Source organism: Paramormyrops kingsleyae, chromosome 1 (genome assembly GCF_048594095.1).
Source record: "Paramormyrops kingsleyae isolate MSU_618 chromosome 1, PKINGS_0.4, whole genome shotgun sequence".
Lineage (NCBI taxonomy): Eukaryota > Metazoa > Chordata > Actinopteri > Osteoglossiformes > Mormyridae > Paramormyrops > Paramormyrops kingsleyae.
Window position 1 is genome coordinate 37,172,930 of NC_132797.1, and position 21,968 is coordinate 37,194,897.

At 38.5% G+C, this 21,968-nt stretch overlaps 1 protein-coding gene across 2 annotated transcripts in view; it reads left to right on the forward strand.

Moving 5' to 3' along the window:
* Positions 1 to 21,968, forward strand: part of abca12 (ATP-binding cassette, sub-family A (ABC1), member 12) — a 70,788-nt gene that overhangs the window by 45,893 nt on the left and 2,927 nt on the right. For both annotated transcript variants that reach the window (XM_072715231.1, XM_072715233.1), the window contains exons 36-67: positions 93 to 232; positions 980 to 1,099; positions 1,243 to 1,333; positions 1,986 to 2,165; positions 2,487 to 2,808; positions 4,882 to 4,996; positions 6,151 to 6,480; positions 6,651 to 6,720; positions 6,821 to 6,955; positions 7,107 to 7,268; positions 7,401 to 7,584; positions 8,180 to 8,398; positions 8,683 to 8,879; positions 9,064 to 9,221; positions 9,362 to 9,595; positions 9,740 to 9,887; positions 10,580 to 10,829; positions 11,031 to 11,120; positions 11,438 to 11,537; positions 12,370 to 12,494; positions 12,682 to 12,769; positions 12,914 to 13,022; positions 13,409 to 13,463; positions 14,216 to 14,393; positions 14,982 to 15,097; positions 15,703 to 15,865; positions 16,139 to 16,392; positions 16,541 to 16,742; positions 16,962 to 17,071; positions 19,958 to 20,108; positions 21,183 to 21,317; positions 21,466 to 21,569. In XM_072715231.1, coding sequence (XP_072571332.1) covers positions 93 to 232; positions 980 to 1,099; positions 1,243 to 1,333; positions 1,986 to 2,165; positions 2,487 to 2,808; positions 4,882 to 4,996; positions 6,151 to 6,480; positions 6,651 to 6,720; positions 6,821 to 6,955; positions 7,107 to 7,268; positions 7,401 to 7,584; positions 8,180 to 8,398; positions 8,683 to 8,879; positions 9,064 to 9,221; positions 9,362 to 9,595; positions 9,740 to 9,887; positions 10,580 to 10,829; positions 11,031 to 11,120; positions 11,438 to 11,537; positions 12,370 to 12,494; positions 12,682 to 12,769; positions 12,914 to 13,022; positions 13,409 to 13,463; positions 14,216 to 14,393; positions 14,982 to 15,097; positions 15,703 to 15,865; positions 16,139 to 16,392; positions 16,541 to 16,742; positions 16,962 to 17,071; positions 19,958 to 20,108; positions 21,183 to 21,317; positions 21,466 to 21,569 — 5,035 coding nt within the window. The remainder of the gene's footprint in view (positions 1 to 92; positions 233 to 979; positions 1,100 to 1,242; positions 1,334 to 1,985; positions 2,166 to 2,486; positions 2,809 to 4,881; positions 4,997 to 6,150; positions 6,481 to 6,650; positions 6,721 to 6,820; positions 6,956 to 7,106; positions 7,269 to 7,400; positions 7,585 to 8,179; positions 8,399 to 8,682; positions 8,880 to 9,063; positions 9,222 to 9,361; positions 9,596 to 9,739; positions 9,888 to 10,579; positions 10,830 to 11,030; positions 11,121 to 11,437; positions 11,538 to 12,369; positions 12,495 to 12,681; positions 12,770 to 12,913; positions 13,023 to 13,408; positions 13,464 to 14,215; positions 14,394 to 14,981; positions 15,098 to 15,702; positions 15,866 to 16,138; positions 16,393 to 16,540; positions 16,743 to 16,961; positions 17,072 to 19,957; positions 20,109 to 21,182; positions 21,318 to 21,465; positions 21,570 to 21,968) is intronic.

Sequence of the window (21,968 nt, forward strand, 5' to 3'; positions counted from 1 at the left end):
TAATGTGAATAACATTGTGTCAAGATGTAAATAAAAATTATTTGGATTTTATGTTGATATCAAAGTGTTGTTTCTGTTGTCTGTTGTTTCAGCTCCATTTTGCAAGAACTTATTCCTGGACATGGTGAACACAACAGGGGGAGCTGTGGCTTGGGCCTTCCTCAAGCCTATGCTTCTGGGACAGGTCCTCTACAGCCCTGATATACCTTTGACTAGGAAGATCATGCAGGAGGTACTTATACACATAAATAAATAAGCACAAACCTTATCATGAAGAGAAATTTACAACTATATATTACACACACACACACACAAGTTGGTCTTCCTACTATTTCTATGGGAAAAACCATAATCCATAAACCATAATCCATAATCCATAAACCATAATCCCAATCACGACACCCTTTTTTTTTTTTACTACACTTTGGGGACAATTTGGTCCTCAAATGTGATTTATGCAAACACACACACACACACACACACATATATATATATATATATGTATAATTTCAGATATGAGACATAGAACATTTAAAATGTTAAAAATATTGTTGCATTATATTGAATTTTCCTTCATTTTTTCATTGTTTGTTTGTTTATTTGTTCTTGTTTAGCATTATTTCCTGCAGTAAATATGAGTATACCTCAGTAACAACTAGCAGTTTTATTCCCTTGCACTAGAGCAGGTGTAGGCATCCTGGAGTGCCAATATCAACCAGGTTTTCTTTCCTACCTGATGAAATCAGGTGTGGTTCATCAAAGGCCAGGTAGGATAGAATAGCCTTCTGGACACTGGCACTCCAGGATCAGGGTTGCCTACCTCTGCTCTAAATACAGTTAATGTACCACAGACAAACTCTAAACTTTGTCTCTATTTCCATACCGTTCATTCTTATTTAGCTATTATCACCTTCTTCAAACAGCAATTTGCAACTTCGTAATGGTTTTTTCTATTTCTTTTTTCATTTTTATCTTCCAGGCAAATACCACATTGCAACAATTTGCAGATTTAAAGTTATTTTCTCAAGAGTGGCTTGAATCTTCCTCCTATGTCATGAATTCCGCGAAAGTTCTTCAAAAAAATCTGCCAGTGCTACAGGTAAGTTAATTAGTAGAAATTCCTAAAATATCCCTGAAATAAAAGATAAAATTTGAACATTGCATGCTACAATTGGCTTAAGTACAGTATACACTCATAATATTATTCTGTTAATATTAATCACATCAATGCTTCATTTACAGAATTCCCTCAGTAATCCTTTTGTCCAAAGATTCATCCAGGTTGAGACAAACATTGACGTCAATCAGATGAAGGACGCATTTAACAAATTTTGTGAGTTCCCCGTTGTTTTCCATTCCATTTCAAATGCTTGTCACAGAAATTGTTGTAAGTTATACCATGTGATTTTTCATGACCCCAGGAGTTACTTTCAATCATAAATTTGTGTCCCATAAATGTAACAAAATGAAGGAATTACCTGACAATAATCAAATATATACATGCTGGATTTTCATGTTATCTAAAATATGTGCTGCCTTCAACTTACAATGTATGCCTGTATATATACTCATATGTCTGAATAAATCCTGCAAATTTGACATACAGTCTAACATACACACACACAGTTATACGTTGCGGGTATTCTTAGATGGCAGTTAGCCTGACTGCGTTTACATGCTCTGTGGGGGAAAAGCAGAGTACCCAGAGGAAACATGCGTGACATGGGCAGAGCACTTAAATTCCACATTCACAGAGTGGAGGTAGGGTTCACTTCAGCCCAGTTACTCACTGCCCTGTGCCGTTCACTTCTTTGAATAGGATCAAGGCTCCCCGTAACCTTGTACTCTATATATGGTTATGGAAGATGGGTCTGTCTTTACATTCAGAATTGTTGGATTTCTTCATTTTTATTCATTTTATTCTTGAGATAAGCATAAAATTAACAAATGAAGCAAAATAATTCCTAAATAATTTTTTTTTACAGCTAACATCACAGCTCTTCTAATTGAGAACAAAGCAATCATTCAGCAGATCTCCACCTTATCATCATTAATGCTGAATCTCTCCTCCTGCGTGAGGTTTGACCGCTTTCAAGGTTTCAACTCTAGTGAAGAGCTTGATGCACTTGCTGAGAATCTGACTCAAACCCGTGACCTCTATGCCAGTAAGCCCACTCAAAAGAAATCTTTAGCTCTATGAGAAAGACCATCATCTAGTGGATCTTAACCACGATGGGCAATAGTAGCCACACTTGCTCATTGCCTTAAATATTATGAACCAGAAATATATTTTTAACCTAGACTGTGGGATACATTAATTTATAAATGAAATAAATACTTATTCCCTTGTGAATTTTGTTAATCTGTTGTCTGGTCTTTAATCAAATGACTGCTCAATCATAATAAGACTAATTTACTGGTCACTCATATTCTCTTGAATGGTCACATATATAAAACATATATTTGCTTTCCTTACCCTTTCTCAGGTATCATATTCAAGCTGCCGAATGTCACTGCTTCTCCCTCTCGGAAAAAACGGGATTCCTCCAGCGACCCCCTTCCCCCCAAAGTGAAATACACAATAAGAATGACTATTGACAATGTCATGCGCACGGACCGTACCCGCAATACCTACTGGGTGAAAGGCCCGTACATCTCGCCAAACCAGAACCAGCTCTACAACAGGGGCTTTGTGTACCTTCAGGAGAGCATAGAGCGCGCAATCATTGGCATGCAAACAGGAACCCAAGTGGAAGAACCCGCAGTGCAGCTACAGGCCTTCCCCTATCCCTGCTACATCAAGGACCAGTAGGCACCCTTGTCTCATTCACGCACTGCACATGCAGACATGTACATTGCCACACAAAGAACAAATACACTGCATGGCCAAAAGTATCTGGAAACCAGCTTGTCCAACATCTCATTCTGTAGCCAAGGGTATTAATATGAAGTTGGTTGGGCCATTGTTGCCATAATACCCCTGTTCTTCTGGGAAAGCTTTCCATTAGCTGTTGGAACATTGCTGATGGGATTTGCTGTCATTCAGGGATATTCATGCTGGGTTATCTGGTTTATTTTCATGAGCTTGTATGACTGACCCAGAGATGTTCACAAGTCACAAAATTAGAGTCCGAGTCAAGTCTCAAGTCTCCAACGTGGTTCCAATTTGACATTGGATGTGATCAACAAATTAGAACATTTCTGTGTATGTGGCAGCCAAACCAAACCATGCCGGACTCCGCCCTCAGTTACGTTAAAGTGATGAGACTCCATTTGTCGTGTTGCTAAAGTAAATGCATGTTAAAGTAAATCACAATTTTGATTTTTACACATCGTTCTAAAGCAAAAACTCCAATTAATGGATTAAATTGATTTGTCTCTCAGCTCGTGTGTGTGCAAGTAAATAAATAATTCTGCAAGTAACAGCGCAAACTCCATGTTAAAAAGTTAAAGTAATGCGTGCAGTCGGGCTGCTCCTTTAGTTACAGGAGAGCGGTCAGTGATTTCACTGTTCAATTGAATTATTTGCTGCCGTTGTGTTTTTACTTTGTTAAAACCATTAAATATGAATGCGTGATGGAAAATCGAATAATTTAAGACATAACACTACTTGCAGTACATGGGTCACAATGAAGAGGTGCAGGCATCCTGACTTGGAATGATATGTCAGAAATGTTTTGGGATATACCTGCTAAATTATGTTTTTGGGATGTACCTGCTAAATTATCAGATTTTTGGCCGATTTGTGTCACTGTTTAATAACACAATGTAGGCTATATACAATTTATGACATCAGGGTAAGCAAAGTCTATTTCTAAGCGGTGCAATCTAATGTAAAACAACACTCAGAATAACACTCGGAATACCCCGCACTTTGTCATATCGGGTCTGCAATTTGAACTAGTGGCAAAACAAAAAACGTGTTGTTTGTTGATACCGCCTGGCATCACGCTTCTCTGGCTCCAGTTCATGTGCTCTGCGCACAGCCACACATTGTGATGTGTGTAATGCCTTTACGCTTTGGGGAGTGTTGTACACTCAAAGCTTTACATGTGTAGAAATTTCACCAGAGTCTTAAAGACTTATTCTTCAAGAGTCGCTATCAACGAGTCAGAGTTAAGTCCGAGGGAAAAAAATGATGTCAGTATTATCAGTATGTAACCATATTTCAAACACGCATCAGAAGTAAATTTAAGAGCAACTGGAGTACAACTCCAGTTCCAGTCTCAAACTCGAGTCCCCATCTCTGGGCTGACCTGAGCTGAACTTACATTTATGGCATTTTGCAGATGCCCTTACGTAAGTGCTTAGAGAAATTGACATGAGTGGGAAAGATTAGCGATGTGAGAGGAAAAGGACAGTCCATGGTTACCCCGAGGTTCTGGGCAGTGACCAGAGGACAGATCGTAGAGTTCAACCACCCATTCTGCTGCTAATGTTTGCTGCATGAGACTGCATGACAGCATGCACACCTGTGTTAGCAATAGGTGTGACTTAATTAGTCAATTTGTCTAATTAAAAGGGGTGTACACATTTTTGGCCATATAATGTATGTACCTATTAATTTTTTGTGCAGACATTTTCAATACAGTATGTAAAACTTCTTATTTATTGCTTCTGAAATCTTGATTTAACTATTTGTGATCATGATCACATTAAAGTACCTGACAAACACAGCTATATCACATTCATGCTTTTTTCTTTCACATGTTTACCCAGAGGCAATGAAATTTTATCAGCTCACAAATACCTTTGATTAAAAATACACTATACACTCAAGTAAAGCAAATAATCACCTGGAAGTAAAGTATACCTCTTTACTAAGTTTCTCCACTATTTCACTTCAGTTAATTTTCTTAATCATTTTTTTTCTTTCTTTAGGTACATCAACAGCATGGCTTTTGCCTTTCCACTGGTCCTCATGATTGCTTGGGTCCTCTTTGTCGCCAATTTTGTGAAGAGGCTGGTTCATGAGAGGGAACTTCAGCTGCATGAGGTACATTATATACTCCATACATATTTGTATTAGTTTAACCATTTTAATTATTTACTGTATCTTCATGTGTAAATAGCTTGCACATGAGTATATAACACACCCATGTATAGCCTGTGGCAAATCATCATTTTTGTAAGTAATGGTTTGCATTACCAGCACCATTATATTACCCGTGGATTATACTTCATGAAAATTACAAACCTTATAGTGTCTGCAAGGTATTTCAGAAACAAAAATGTTCTGGGCACTTATCAGTACAGGTAGAATTTGCAGTGAAAATTAACAACTTTACCAACTTTGTCTGAAGTTATGCCTTGATCTGCAATGATTGTGTTTGAGGTTCTTTATAATGGTTCAGTAATCAGTTGAAAATTGCATGCACTTTCAATAATTATTTTATATCATTATTTTACTTGTTTTAGTAATATATTTTGTTTATTTAACATTTGAAATTCTAGGTGTACAATTTAACACACTCATCTATGTACAGGAAACTGTAAAGCTACTACCTGCCCTACAATATATAAAAGATGTTAAACTGACCATAGAAAGCCTTTGCTCTTGCATGGCCGTTTGTTTAAACAGGAAGCACACGGTTTACATAATAACTAATGGCCTAGAGATTAATATTCTATTAATATTATATTCATAGCAAAGTTTGTAGCACGTCTGCCTTTGAGATGCAGGGAATTTTATTATTAGGCTTCCGAGTGCCTGTTTAGTGTTTGAAATATGATAACACAAAATACTGTCATCTCTACTGCTTTTGTAGAAATGTAAATAGGAGTAGAACCCACACTCTTGCTATGCCACCCCCCCCCCCCCCCGTGTAGGCCTTTTTAGGAAATATAATTATATTAATGCTGCAATATTGGTTTTTAATCATCCCTTCATCATGTGAACATTTGAAAGGATGTGTGTTGTATGTAAATTGAATAATGTAATGAATTAGGGTCAAGAATGTATGCGTAAATTATATCAAACCTGGATACAGTTTTACCTTCATTGGATGTAAGTAATAAATTAGCATTTGTTATTATTATAGTTATTATTTATTATTACATTGTGAATATAAAATACACCAATTAACTACCTCATTACTAAATCAACAATATAAAACCTACCGCAGTCACTTTCCTTTGTCCTCTCTACAGTACATGAAGATGATGGGCGTTAACCCAATCAGCCACTTCTTTGCCTGGTTTCTGGAGAGCGCAGTCTTTTTGCTAGTGACCATCATCATCCTAACCATCATCCTGAAGTGTGGGCAGGTGCTGCCCAACAGTGATGGCTTTTTACTGTTTCTGTATCTCTGTGATTACGGCCTCGCTATACTGGCCATCAGCTATCTTGTCAGCACATTCTTTGACAGGACCAACATTGCTGGGCTTAGTGGCAGCCTCATCTATATCATCTGCTTCTTCCCCTATATCGTCATTATGTCCCTGGAGACCTCGTTTTCCTTCTCCGGAAAAAGTGCACTGGTGAGACCCATAAACATAAACATAGTCATAAGCAATATTTCAACTCTGTTAGTGTTTATATAGAAATAACCTTTTTTGGAATATTTAGATGACCTACCTATACATCATGCACATAACAAGGAAAATTCAATACCTCACTCCATAAATCTTTTGATATTTCTGTTCAACAGAGTCTCTTTGCACCCACCTGCTTCAGTTATGCCAGCCAATACATTTCTCGGTATGAGATTCAGGGAGAAGGTATGATGCCTTTGGTTTGCACCGTTCGCTGTTAGTCTTGAATTCAGTTTGTACAATTTAGTGCAATTCAATATAAAATATGACACATATGTCTCTACAGGGATCCAGTGGAGTAACTCATACATCTCCCCCATGGATGATGACAACTCATCCTTTGGCTGGTTCTGCTGGTTACTCCTAATAGACTCTATGCTCTACTTTCTTATAGGCATATACATCCGTTTTGTCTTCCCAGGTAAACACCACTGTAGTTCATAATGAGAGTATTTGTGGTGATTGCACTAAGTTTGATCAAATCCTAAACTTTGAGTTCTGACTGTCTCCGCAAAGGATGTGGGTAAGCTCACCACTTTGTCAAAGTAACACGTTTGTCGCCGTTCCATCAGGGAAATATGGCATTGCAGTTCCTTGGTACTTTCCAGTAATGCCCTCCTTTTGGATGGACCTATTTGGATGCAATTCAGGGACAAAAAGAGGTGGACGTGGGTTGCTTTTTACAAACTTTGCACAAAATAACCAAGCGGTTTTTCCAGAAGACAAATACAAAGGTAATCGTTAGAGGCGTTACAGGTTTTTGCATTTTGTTGCCTAATTCCTTAATTGTTGTAAATTGAAATTCTCTGTCACAATGACAAGGACATTTTAACAGATTTTTTTCTGCCTACTATTTGTATTCATAGGAGAAAGTGGGTTCACATCCCAGACAGAGGAAGAGTTCTCAGGACTCCCAGTTGGAGTGAATCTTCATGGCCTGACAAAGATGTATGGAGACCGAGCTGCTATCCAGAACCTTAATGTCTGCTTCTATGAAGGACATGTCACCACTTTACTTGGCCACAATGGGGCTGGGAAGACCACAACCATGTAAGAAAGTTATTTTCTCTATTTTTTTGCATGTGTTTATCTCTTTGCAAGTATTTCTTCAAATGATCAAACTTTACAAAACAGAATACAATCTGTAATAACAATAAAAAAATTTGGGGACCAAAATCCAAAATTTAATTTATTTTCCAAATGAAACCAGATTTTCTTCTGCCTTTATTTAAATGCAAGACATATAACCTCAAATTAAAAAAAAGTAAATGTATTGGAAACTGTATTTATATACGGTAAGCTATTATACAATTTTTAGATTTCATTTGAAGGTTTTCAATGTCTAATGTTGGAGCCATTTCTGGGGTCCAAAAGGTATCAGATGCAATTAAACTCATGGTAGAACTTTCCAACTAGCATTTATTAGTATAGAAATGAAACAGTACTTGGAATGAAATTTGGGGCTGGGGCCTGGAGCTAAGAAAGATATCCTGCTTTATATGTTATTTTCATGCTGATTACAAAAGTTAGAGTCACAACTGAAAATACGCATGTCTTCTGTATATCTTGGCTGAATGTTCAGATTGCTCTGTTTGAGTTCTAATGAATGTTCTTGACAATAAAATATTGATGTTTGTGGCTACAGGTCCCTCCTCACTGGTCTCTTTGGTCCCTCTTCTGGCTCGATCGAGGTGTATGGCAAAGATATGCAGGGAAGCATCAGTGAAGTCCGTAAAGAGCTGGGTGTTTGTATGCAATATGATGTCCTCTTTGACCACTTGAGTACCAAGGAACACCTGTTATTGTATGGGCAAATTAAAGCCCCACATTGGACACATCAGGAACTTAAAGAGCAAGTGCGCAAGTGAGTATGAAGTACTATTACCAATTCATCAAAGATAAAGCAATTCAGGAGCATAATTAGGATAGGAGACAATTGTGAATGCTGACCATACTCCATTCTCAAAAGTGAACCCAGCTATAATACTCAGATGACAAAAGAGATTGGCCACATGTTTTGCATTGGGCCTGAGAGTTTTATCTCACGGTCAGGTACTATACATAGCCTGTCTTTGTAGAAAACACTGTTATTTAACTCAGGGATGTTTCAAGTTTTTGAAGCATGAATTGTCATGTTTTTTCATTCAGAATCTTACAGGAGACTGGGCTGTACAATCATCGGCACAAGCGGGTAGGCAGCCTTTCAGGGGGCATGAAGCGGAAGCTGTCTATCTCCATTGCATTCATTGGTGGTTCTCGTCTGGTTGTCCTGGACGAGCCAACCACTGGAGTAGACCCCTGCTCAAGACGGAACATCTGGGACATCATCATCCACCAAAAGAAAGGTAAGATACGGTGGACTCTGTAGTAAACCATGCACATTTTTTTAGAATCACTATCCATGTTCATTAAGAAATAGTGAAGAATTCATTCCATATTATAGTTTCCTGTGTTTGTGTGATTGCATTGTCAGCTTCCTGCAAATTTAATTTGGGAGCAGCAAGTGACAGTCTTTGTCCATTTACCCAGAACGCACCATCATCCTGTCTACCCACCACCTGGATGAGGCAGAGGTCCTTAGTGATCGCATTGCCTTCCTGGAGCGTGGAGGTCTGAAGTGCTGTGGCTCCCCCTTCTACCTGAAAGACAAGCTTGCACAGGGATATAATCTCACCCTCACCAAGAAGGTACAGAAGACTTCTTGATGAGCATATGAAATGCATGGACTAACCTTTCGCACAGTCTTCTTTGTTAAAGCACCTTTCATCTGCCACTATTATTTCTTATTGTCTCTACTTATTTTTTCACTATTTTTCTGATTTGTTAGGTGCAGGTTAACTCAAAGGAAAAGTTTGACAATGAGAGAGTGAAAGCCTTTGTCCAGTCTTATATCCCAGAGGCCCATCTAAAGGAGGGAGAAGTGGGAGATATGGTTTTTATGCTCCCTCCTTTCAGTTCCCAAAATGCGTTGGCCTACCGTACTTTACTTTCCAACCTGGACAGTAACCTGGATGCATTGCAGCTTGGATGCTATGGTATTTCTGACACAACTCTGGAAGAGGTGCGGAACAAACTACATATTCACATATATTCACAAACAAAAAAAAAACTCACGTATGCCAAACATAATTGTAAATATCCATTCTGATGTACATAGGCTCCATAGCCCCTTGCAGATTAATCACCAGTGAATTTCATTCTATAGGTTTTCCTCCAGCTGACCAAAGACAACACTCAGGATGATGAAGGCGGTTCACATTCTGCATCCGAATCAGTGTTGGACTTGTCTACTAATAGAGACAGCATGCCTGAAGAACTCTCAGTTAGCAGCTATAACTTAGACGACAGACAAAGTAAGTTCCTCCTACTTTACTTGCTGGATATAGTGTATAAATAATCAAAACGTACAAGAAGCTACATAATCCACCAATCCAAGTCTGGGGTACACATTAATATGGGATGCCAGTACATTGCAGGACTCATATATGCAGCATTCATATGCTATGGGGGATTTAGGTATGCCCCTTCTCCTAACACCATGTCCTCAGACTGCAGCCCTGCTGATGACAGTTGCTACTGTCGCCAACTACTCCACTGTACTACCCATTAATATATGATGTCAGCTGTTATCATAAGCAGGGAGTTTATTGGAATGATATTCAGTAACTGGGTGGCATGATGGCTCACAGACCTGGGTTTGGGGTTCATATTTCAGTTGTTTATGTGCGGAGTTAGCATGATTCCCCCATATTGCACGGGTTTCCTTCAGGTGCCCAGGCATCCTGTCCAGGGCATGCCCTAGTCGTTAGCATTGTGATGCTCAGGATAAGCAGTTAAAAGGATTCATGGGTGGGTTTTATGAATTTGAAAAGCGCTTAATAAATATTCATTCATTCATTCATTCATTCATTCATATTCAACAAACATATTGCTGGGTCAACTGAAAAGAAGGTAATGTTGCTGTAGCAGTTAGCTTTGTAAGTAAATTATGGAAATTCACAGCCAATATTAACCCTGCTGAATTTGCTGAAATTCATTCCTTCAGCTCTGACTGGCTCCCCAATAGTCCGAGGTGTTGCCCTAATTGGCCAGCGGGTGGCAGCAATGCTGCTGAAACGAGTGCACCACTCACGACGGGACTGGAAGGGCTTGTTTGCTCAGGTTTTGCTGCCTGTGCTGTTTGTCATTGCGGCCATGGGCTTGGGCTCCATCAAGAGCGACCTGCAGTACTTCCCTGAGTTGGAGCTCTCACCTGTCCTCTATAGCTCAAGCCAGCAGCAGTACAGTTTCTTCAGGTCAGCCATTACAAAAGCATTCATACACACACACACACACACACACACATTTTTAACATGTAATGTGGAAATCAAACTAATTAAATTACAACAATAATATCTATTATGTGACATGTTAATTAAATGAGTTTATTGCAGTATACTACAGTATGTGTTATACCTTTTTATATTATTGATTGAGACATGTTTTCTTGTTAACAGCAATGAGAATCCTAACTCAAGTTACCTTGTAGACACAATGTTGTCTTTCCCTGGAATTGATAACAGATGCCTATCCAATCCTGCTGACCCGTATGTATTTTGTTGTCCTGGAGATCTTTCAATATATTTCTGATACTTGCTGCCTTATGAACAAATTAAGGTTTACAAAAGTCTTCTAAAGAACAAATACCAAAAACAACAACAAAAAAATGGTACTGCTTTTTAAATTATTTAACAGAGTTTAACAGATAACATTTAGTACATAGTTAGCTATACAGCGCTTCACCTAATACTGAATGAATGACTGGGAGATAATAAGCACTGACATGCCATGTGTGATACCTGCTGTAATGATTACAATGATTTTTATTCAGTCAATATCACTCATTCTGTGAATGTCTCCTCAGGTCTTGTGTAAAAACCAATACGTATTGGGCTAATTCCTGGACTACAAATGGAAATACATCAAATGCTTTGCAGAAATGCCAGTGTTCCAAAACAGCACAGGTGAGTGACGAGCTGTTTAATAACAATAATAATAGTAATACCTAAGGGCACTTCCATACCCAAAATGCATGCTGTTTCTTTTGAACCAGTCACTCTAAATTTCCCTTATTGTTTTAAAGGGTTGTGCAAAATTCAGAATTTATGAATTGTACCCCATCCCATTCATGAATTGGAATTTGAATTGAATTGGCCAAACTCTACAGGATATTGAATTGGAATTTGAATTGGAATGATGGAAAGAATAATTTAATTCATATCAGTTCAAAGAAATTCAATGCAACCACGCAATATAAGAATGTACTTTTAGCAAAACAAATATATATTTTCAGTTCAAATTCACAAATTGAATTGGAATTTCAGGGTCATTCTTAAATCAATTATGAATGGTACACAACCCTATTGTATAACTATGTGAATGTATGTTAGCGTTTGAATGTGTATGTGCTGTGTTGTACTGTGATGAGTGGCATAGCATCCCTGTTGTGTAATGTTACAGGGTTGCCAACTCTCACACATCTGGTGTGACACTCATGCTTTCAAACTCTCACGCTAACACAAGAAATCTTATGGCAAATCTATATTATTCTCTTATAAATCTAAAATAAGTTATATCAAAAGTGTTGGGGTAGTTTGCAAACCCCATGTTATATACACGTAAATGCATGTGCATGTGTGTGCAGACTGGTTGCGAATTTAAAACCTCACTCTAGCCAGCTGACCAAAGTTGGCAACCCTGCTGTTATTGCCAGAAAGCTTAATTAGCATATAGTAATATGTGGAAACTATGATGTAAAGTGAATGTGAGGTGCATTTGCTTACCTTTGCTCCTTAGGTCTGTTCCTTCGCCTACCAAGCACCCTGTAAAAGAATCCCTTCGTCCCAGATAATTTGCAACTTAACAGGAATTGACACGGAGAACTACTTGCTGACTACCAGTAACAAATACGTCCGGGACAGGTAAAAATCTTCGCATTGCCGCCCATGCTGCATGAAAAACTGCATTTCTTCTACTACATACAAATACAAGTTCAATTACGGTCAAAGTACCGAAACAAATCCAGGGATGTTTTAAGGGCCTGTTTAAAAGGGGTGATAAGAACATTAAAATTCTGGAGATAAACCTAAATTGGAAATCCTTCCTTAGGTATGGTGGATGGGACTTCGGACAGCCACTTCCCACTGATCTTAAACTGGACATCAATGACGTGCCTCAAAACAGAACTCTAACAAAGGTATCTTTTGATTTTTTTTTTGTGACCACACAAATTATTTACTGGCAAGTCATGCTGACAATATTTTTTGCCCTTGTCCCCGCACATATATAAACTAATAACAAATATTGTATATTCTGTATCTGTGTTTGTGCTTTTTTTTAGGTGTGGTACAATCCAGAGGGTTACCACACTATGCCAGCTTACCTCAACAGCCTCAACAACTTCATTCTGAGGTCCAATCTCCCATCATACAAGAACCCAGAGCAATATGGTGAGCAAAAGATTCATAATTTGTCTTTATTTATAGTTAAGAACTTAATTGCCTAACAGTATCACATACCCTTCAGTTGAAATCCAAAAAGTTAATTTATTCCACAGAGAAGCAGAAATGTAAAGTAGGGTTTATATAAAAATATATTCAAATTATATAAAAGTTATAATTGATATTGCTACAGCTACATTTTAACACGGACAGTTGCTGTAATTTTCACAGTCTTCAGTCCAAGCAATGATTAAAATGGAAGAGTCACCTCAGTGATTAATTTGCATAGCATACATACAGTGAATTGAGGGCTTTGAACGTGGTTTGAAATATATTTTTGTGTAAAGGACACAGTATTAATTAGGGTTGTGATTATTTTTATTTATTTCCTCCAGAAATATCTGTGTCCAGCTATCCTTACCCCGGCCAGGTTCTAAGTGAAGATGTGATGTAAGGAAAACAAACATTTTGTCTATTTTACTGCCTTTGTCATGAATTTTTCCTTCACAAATTTTCTTTGAAAAGGAAGCTTTTTTAAAATGTCTGTTAGTGAGATGCTTGAGAAATTGAATGGCAATCAGAAGAGTTTGGGAAATAATAATGTAAATTGAGAATACCCTGAAATACTCACAGCAAAGATTACAAAAGCAAAGAAAAATAGAAATGTTTTTTCTCTAGAGTGTGGTCCAGGGAGTGAACTGATTCAGTCCCAGTTTACAAATAATGTTTGTTAAGAGCTACTTTTGAATCCAGTAATAAAAATGTTCTGTAATATGCACTAGCTTTTTATCACCATTCAGAGACACGTGGGTCTTGGTCAATGCCGTAGTGCAATTCATCATATTATGGAGAGGATTACCAAATTCAAAAGCTCATCATCATTTGCTTACCTATAAGTGGCCTACTGGTGTCTTATCAGCATTTAATAAGGGTCACTTTCATTAGATGAAAAACAGGTACTATAATAATATGTAATATAACGAACTGTCTTGTGCAGGCTATTTACGCTGTTCTGCAAAGCCCAGAGACAATGTGAATTACTGGGCTGAAACGGTTCACTTCTGTTGATACAATTACTGTTCTGCTGTTTGAGCAGGCTTGTAAATGAATCACCTTTTTCCGTTGAAGTAATTTTTTGTGTTAAAATTCCTTGTCCCAGTTCAGAAGCTTATTACTGATAATAACTCTTTATTTTCTGCCAGGGTACGGAGTCTGGTCAGCATCCTGGTGGTCCTTTGTATTCTTACAGGTTACTCTATCATGACAGCAAGCTTTGCCATCTATGAGGTCCAAGAACATCAAACTGGATCCAAGAGGCTACAACACATCTCTGGCATTGGAGAGCCCATGTACTGGATTATCAACTTCTTGTATGACATGGTGAGTTCTCAGTACACCACTGAAAATCCTATCCATCTCTTCTTCACTCAGTGGTATTTCCTTAAAATATATTGTAGTTCTTTATATTTATATAATGGCAGTTTGTCTGATGGATTTTGATTGTAAAATTAGAAATAAGTAGGAAATAAAATGAGACTGTAGATCAGGGGTCACCAGCCTTTTTGAGAGCTACTTCGCGGGTAAGCCATACGAAGGGCTACCAGTTTCAAACGCCCTCCTAAACTTCATGTATAATAGACATGTTTTAAATGCTTTTTTTTAGATATTGTCATTTTCAAATCTATATAAATGCAAATGTGATTAAAGAAGAATAGCAACAGGATAAAATTACATTTTAGACGCTGCTCACTGGTGAGTTGTGCTATTTTTAGAACAGGTCTGCGGGCGACTCATGTGGCCCTTGGGGGCACCCTGGTGCCCGCAGGCTAATAATCAATAATGATACAATACCAAGACAGTTTCTTTTCTTAATTCAGTATAATGCTTTTTTACATTGGTATGATGCATTGTAGGGGAAAATAAAGTCCTGCTTGTTGATGAGAGGATGGTGTGGTGTTTTTTCCACAGGCTCTGTACCTGATCCCTGTGGTACTGTCCATTGTCGTGATTGCTGCCTTCCAGATTTCTGCATTCACTGCTGGACAGAACCTGGCTGCTGTCACACTATTACTGCTTCTCTTTGGGTAAGGTCTCATTCTCATCTGCTAAGGAACCATACTGAAGTTTGAATAAGGCCCAGATCACAGCTGTTTTTCATTTACTCAGTGGAGATAGCTAATGTGAATTTTATACATAAATTAGATCATAAGTATTATCAGTTCTAGTATGGGGCCAAAAAGCATATAGATTTCACACCCTATCAACAATAGCACTAAAAAAACAGCTTGAAATGTGAGTAAAAGCTGTTAAGACTGGGTTAACACTGTCCAATTTACAGATTACTCATACCGATGAACAGACTACCATAAACGTTATTATATAAAAAATTTGGCTTAAATATAATGGTTCGTAATAATGTATATATGCATTACTTCGTGATGCTTGTGGAAGCATTGCATACATACTTTTATTAATACTGTATAATTATTGTTATGTACTGTATTATTATTTTTGTGTATTTTAAATAAGGATTCACCAAAAAAAATGAAGAAATTGGATTGTTAGAAACCATCTTGGTATTTAAATCTGATTTATCAATTTTAAACCAAAAATGAATGAATGAATGAATGAATAAATGAATAATAGCCTCTTTCATGACCTTTACCTTCTCACCTTCATTATCCTTCAGCTTTGCAACTTTCCCTTGGATGTATCTGCTGTCAGGGATATTCAAAGATGCAGAAATGGCTCTCATCACTTACATTTGCATCAACCTCTTTATCAGCATCAATACCATCATTTCCTCCTCTGTAGTCTATTTCCTGTGGAATTTGAACAACCAAGCTGATCAGGTGAGAGAGAGTAATTAAGAAATACTTAATCGTGTTCCTTCTGTATAATGGTTATTTGCACATATTTCCTTTTTATAAGTACAATTATAATTTATTACTTCATACATATTTCTACATACATTTCAAATGAAAAAACTCTTAAATAGGTAGCTTAGTTGATATTATTTTCAGAATGCTGATTCTCATAAAAAAATAATTTAATACAAAATACTTGATTTGAATGATTTATAAATCCATGACTCCTTTTCCCCAAACTGTTTTTTTCTCCTACAGAGTGTCTATGCAGTGTATCAGATCCTCAGCTACGTCTTCCTCATCTTCCCCCAATTCAGCTTTGGTAATGGGCTTATGGATCTGGCACGGATGGATATGCAGGTGCAAATCCTGGGTGCCTTTGGTGTGGACGCCTACCAAAGCCCCTTACGCATGGATACACTGGGCTGGAACTTCATCTCCCTGTTCCTGCAAGGCTTTATTTTCTTTACCCTTCGCTTGCTGCTCAATACTTCTTTCTTACATTATATTAGGTAAGCACAAAAGTAGTGGAACAATAATAACTGAAGTAGTTTTTCCTATGTCCCTATATCAATATGCTAAAACATGGCATTGAAGGTTTTGAGGAGATTAAGCAGTTCAGCTTAAGAACATCAACCTTCTCAATCTCTTCCCCCATAGAGGACTCATATCTACTAAGAAATCTGCGCCAGACGCTAGCTTGAACGAGGATGATGATGTCATGGCTGAGTCTGAACGTGTAGCCAGCGGAGCAGCAAGTAATGACTTGCTGCAGATAAACCACCTGAGCAAGGTCTACCAGCACATGCGCAAGAAAGTGCATGCAGTGAAGAAGCTCTCTGTGGGCATTCCTGCTGGGGAGGTCAGTTTGGCATCCTCTTCCACCATCTATCAGGGAGGAATCTGAGACAGAATGCTTGAACAGCCTAGACTTAGAATACTGCAGCTAATGGGTATCTGCTTCAGTCTGTTAAATCTTCTTGCACGTTAAATGTTTCTGAATGCTTCTCATGCAAAACATGGTACATGATGTTTTGGTTCTAAGGAGGACAAATGTAACGCTAAACATGACTGTTTTTAGTGCTTTGGGCTACTGGGGGTGAATGGAGCAGGGAAAACGACCACCTTTAAGATGTTGACCGGTGACATCAACCCCACAGATGGGACAGCACAGATCCGTAACTGGGATGGGTAAGCAATCTACTCCAATTGTGCAATAATAAAAAGACATGGAAAAATAAATACAGACGCTCCTCTACATGCGAACTTTCAACTTACGAACTTTCACACATATGACCGAAGAGGACTGTAAGTCCAGATTGTGTTCCAGGGGCTGCCGTTTCCTATCTTCAACAACAATTTTTTTTCTTTGCGCCAATTCCACCTACAGTAGTATGACTTCTGGCCGCTACTCCCGCTGTGCAGCAGCGTAGCGTGCGTACTCCCTGCATCCTAGTTCTTAGGGTATACATCCTAGTTTTAAGGGTATACTTGCGTATACTCTTAAAATGATGTTGAATAATGAATTACGAACATTTCAAGTTACGAACGGCCATTCAGAACGTAACTCATTTGTAAGTAGAGGAGCGTCTGTACATATTTCGGGATATCTTACATAAAATTAAAGCAGTTTTATCCCTTTAAGCAAGCTTTATTAACATAAAATCCATAAATGCAAAAAGTTTCCACCATGGAGGGTGTACAGCTTAGAAGGTTGGGATTGTGTGCTTGTGACTGTAAGAAAGCAGGTTTGCATCCTGTGGCTGGCAAAGTAATTAGATCGCTGTTTGGCCCTTAATCCCAATGTTAATGTAATTGTTTGAGGGTATTAATATTACTGGATGCATATGAAGCACCGGGGCTATATATATACTATATAGACAAAAGTATTGGGACACATCTCTTAATCGTTGAATTCAGGTGTTTTATTCAGACCAATTGCCACAGATGTATAAAATCAAGCCTTGCACTCAGGTTTACAAACACTTGTGAAAGAATGGTTCATTTTGAAGAGCTCAATAAATTCAAGTGTGGATGGACTGTCATATGATGCTAGATATTCCACAGTCAACTGGAAGTAGTATTATTGCAAAGTGGAAGCGTTTAGGAACAACAGAAACTCAGCCACAAAGTGGCTCAATGATGAGAATAAATATTCCTTTTCTGAAGGCATTTTTGCTGTTAACATGTGTTTGTTGTCCAAGTATAGATGTGACAAGACTATCATGCGGTCTGTTTGAGGTGTTTGGTTCTCTTTGGTTTTACAATGGTAGAAATGTGGCAATCAGTGCATATTTCAACACTGTCTTCCACAGCTCATTAAAGCGGTCCCCTTTGTGATATTCTTCAAAGGTCTGTCTGAGGGTTTTAGTAAAGTCACCTGCTTTGGTAAGATCAAGCTTAGGTGACTGGAGCATGTCTGACAAAAAGTTTGTTTGACCTATCACCTTTCTGAACACTACAAAGAGCCCAAAGAAATTCAAGTCAATTTGAGACTGCAGTCCTCTTGCCTCAACAGCACTCTGTGGATTGGAATTATCTGAAATTTCATCTAGCACTCTAATTAGAACACTCAGCCTATCCATAAGGTTTCTACATGCAGCATAGCAGCAGGCCCGTCTAGTTTAACTAAGCTGGTTTTTGTCTGCATGCAAAGCAGTATGCTGCATCGTTGGACTGGGAATATTCATGGGCACAAATTGTACCACTCACTGTGGAAGCTTCTTCTTGCTGCACAAGGTTCTTGGGGGACCTGAGATTGCATTTACAGTTTGATTTCTCTCCATGCATTGTTTGATTAAGTGATTTAAGCAGCTTATGCATGTGGTGATGATTGCCTTTTTTAAGATTACAGTTTTAGGAAATGATATTGTGGGGGCAGCTGGGAGAGCAAGATCTACAGTAGAGGGGGCAGCTGCCCTCACTTGCTCTCCATGTAGATCCGCCCCTAGAGCAGCTGGATGTGAGCATCACATCACCAAGTACACTGACAAGCAGAGGTCTAAAGCATACCATTACTGTACTCTGGAGCAGTTGCAATGTGTCTGTGAAGTGATGATTCACACTTCTCTGTCTGACAGTCTGAGGGATGAGTCTGGGTTTGGCAGATGCCAAGAGAATGTTACCTATCTGACTGTATTGTGCCAACCGTGAAGCCTGGTGGAGGAGTGATAATGGTATGAGGTTGTTTTTCAGTGGTTGGTCTAGGCCCCTTAGTTCCAGTGAAGGGAACTCTTAATGCTTCAGCATACCAAGACATTTTGGACAGTTCTCTGATTCCAACTTTGCAAGGTCCATAAAGACATGGTTGGGTGCATTTGGTTTGGAAGAACTTGACTGGCCCGCACAGAGCCCTAACCTCAGCCCCATAAAACATCTCAAAGATGAAGTAAAGCGGAGATTGCAAGCTGGGCCTTCACGTACTTCATCAGTGACTGACCTCATAAGTGCTCTTCTGATGAATAGGCAAAAATCCCCACAGAAACACTATAAAATCTTGTGGAAAGCCTTCCCAGAAGAGTGGCAGCTGTTATAGGTGCAAAGGGGGGCCCGAGAATGAGATGTCATAAAGGTTTCTGTAGGTATAATGGCCAAGTACCACAATACAGTACTTTTGTTCATATAGTGTAAGTGCATAAAAACCATTAGGCGGGGATAGAAACTTGTGGACATTTGTGCCTCTTGGTATCTTATTGTACTTTATTTTATTGTTTGATCCTCTCAGTAAACTACCTCATAATATAAGATACTGGTAGATCAATGATATATTTATAATATAGTCCCCTGTCTTCTTGAGCTGTCTACCCCCTATAATGTGATGTTTGTATATGTATGGTCGGGTTGATGGCCTGCTTTTCGCTGGTACTTGTGACTAGTGACATGGTGAATTGCAACAGCAATAAAGGGAATTAATCAATCAATCAATCAATCAATACTGCCAGCTACCTCTTTATACTATTTTTGAATTGTTATTCAAATCGCTCTGTTTCTGTAGAAAACATAGGATGACATTTGTATAACAATATTAAATGTTAACTATTCAGCCTATCTATCTTGTTTTCTCCATGTGACCTCAAGGAGTATGGTGGACATGATAGACTGCTACAGAAGAGGAATCCAAATTGGCTACTGTCCTCAAGTAGATGCACTGGATGACCTACTGACAGCTGAGGAGCATTTGTACTTCTATGCCTGCATCCGTGGCATTGCCAGGAGGGAGATGGACCAAGTAGGATTTTTTTTGTATGGATATATAGCCAGCTAGCCTTTCACCTTTTCAAATAATATTATGTTACAATCATGTGATGTTAAATATGAAACTTGCAGACAATCTGACGAAATAATTACACTTCATTGTTCAGTGGTGGCTTTCACATGGAGCAACTGAAGTCCCTAACGTCTGTTTTTCCCGAGCATGTTTTTGACAGGCATAGTAGAAAAGGTTGTCAAGAAGTACCCACAATGGGTTACATTTATTTAGGAACAAGGGGGGAAATAGATGAGGGGATTTGCCCTCTTTTAGTCACTGGGAAAGACTTATTTCCCCAAGTTGGTGGGCATGGTCTCAATGGTGTCAATTTGAAGGTCAGAAGACAGCAGTCCTCTTGGAGTTGTCCTTGTCCAAGCTATCTGTCAATAAGAATGAGAAACTATAAGTAGCTCTCTCACTGATTGCACTCTCTGTGTCATTCTCAACAATGCACCTTGGTAGATGATTGCACCTTCCTCTCCTGGGGGGTAACTCGTCACCAGCCATGCGCAGTTTGCATCCAAAGAACTGCAATTATTGTCCAACTGTCTGGTTCTGAATACTGATTCCCAGAAGACTGTTGCATCATATGTTACTATTCTTTGCAGACTATATTCTGCAATACACATTGTAAATCACATCTGTACACCATGTTTCACGTTTCCAGCTGTCCAACTTTTAAAGTGAACGATTTCAGGTCAATGGTAACTGTCAAAATGTTGTAAATATTATGACTAGCTATTCTGATCTTCCCCCAGTTCAGCTTTGGTAATGGACTTATGGATCTGTAACAGTAAAGCATAAAGAAATGTGCTGAAGATAACAAATTACTGATAGCTGTAACTGTTTTTGTGAGTTGCCCAACAAGTACAGCATTACAATAACAAATCTTACGAAACTCACATAATTGTAACCTTTCTTCCTACTGCAAGTTGCTTTGAATAAAAGTGTCAGAATAGTTAAATGTAAAATACATTGTACTGTTCCTATGCTGTATATGCCAGGATCCCGTGGTTCTATACATGAGATAAGTTTTGTTCCTGGTCTTTCTAGGAGGTGAACCACCTACTGAGAAGGCTGGAGCTTAACTACTACAAGAAAAAGACCAGTAGCAGTTACAGCTGCGGTACCCGTAGGAAGCTGTCCACAGCCATAGCCCTCATTGGGCATCCTCAGATCCTGCTTCTGGTGAGGATGCCCACCTTCAATCAGTTTGTGCAGTAGCCTTGCAATCTATTTGAACAGCAAAACAATGATGCCAAATGTCTTGTGTAGGTACAGGGCTGTCACTCTCAGGGTAACACTGCTGTAACTTGCCATTTTCCCCAAACTACAGGATGAACCCAGCTCGGGAATGGATCCACGCTCCAAACGCCACCTTTGGAAGGTCATCTCGGAGGAGGTGAAGGGCAAATGTGCTGTGGTTCTTACCTCACACAGGTACCCTGTTTTCTTGTCACCTGTTTTTGTGACAATTTGAATCTTATGTATATGTATTTTGTGTGCACTATATGAACATTATTTTCATAAGCAGATTAATAGTATGCCTAAAAATATTAATGAGGTACATACTATGATACCCAAATCTGTATCAATTTTATGATCTTAAGCCTTTTAGAAATCATAATGGTAATTTTATTTAAATAATTTAAAAACAATGCATGTGGGTATATATTTGACATAAAGATGTTTTTTAATAGTAATTACTGTATATATGTTAGCCAGTGGAATCTATGGCTGGTGATTACAGTATGATACATCTGAGTGCTGGCTGTATTTCTGTCTATACGGTATTAGTTTTCCGAAGCCAAGCATATCAAACTGAGCCACATTTTTACC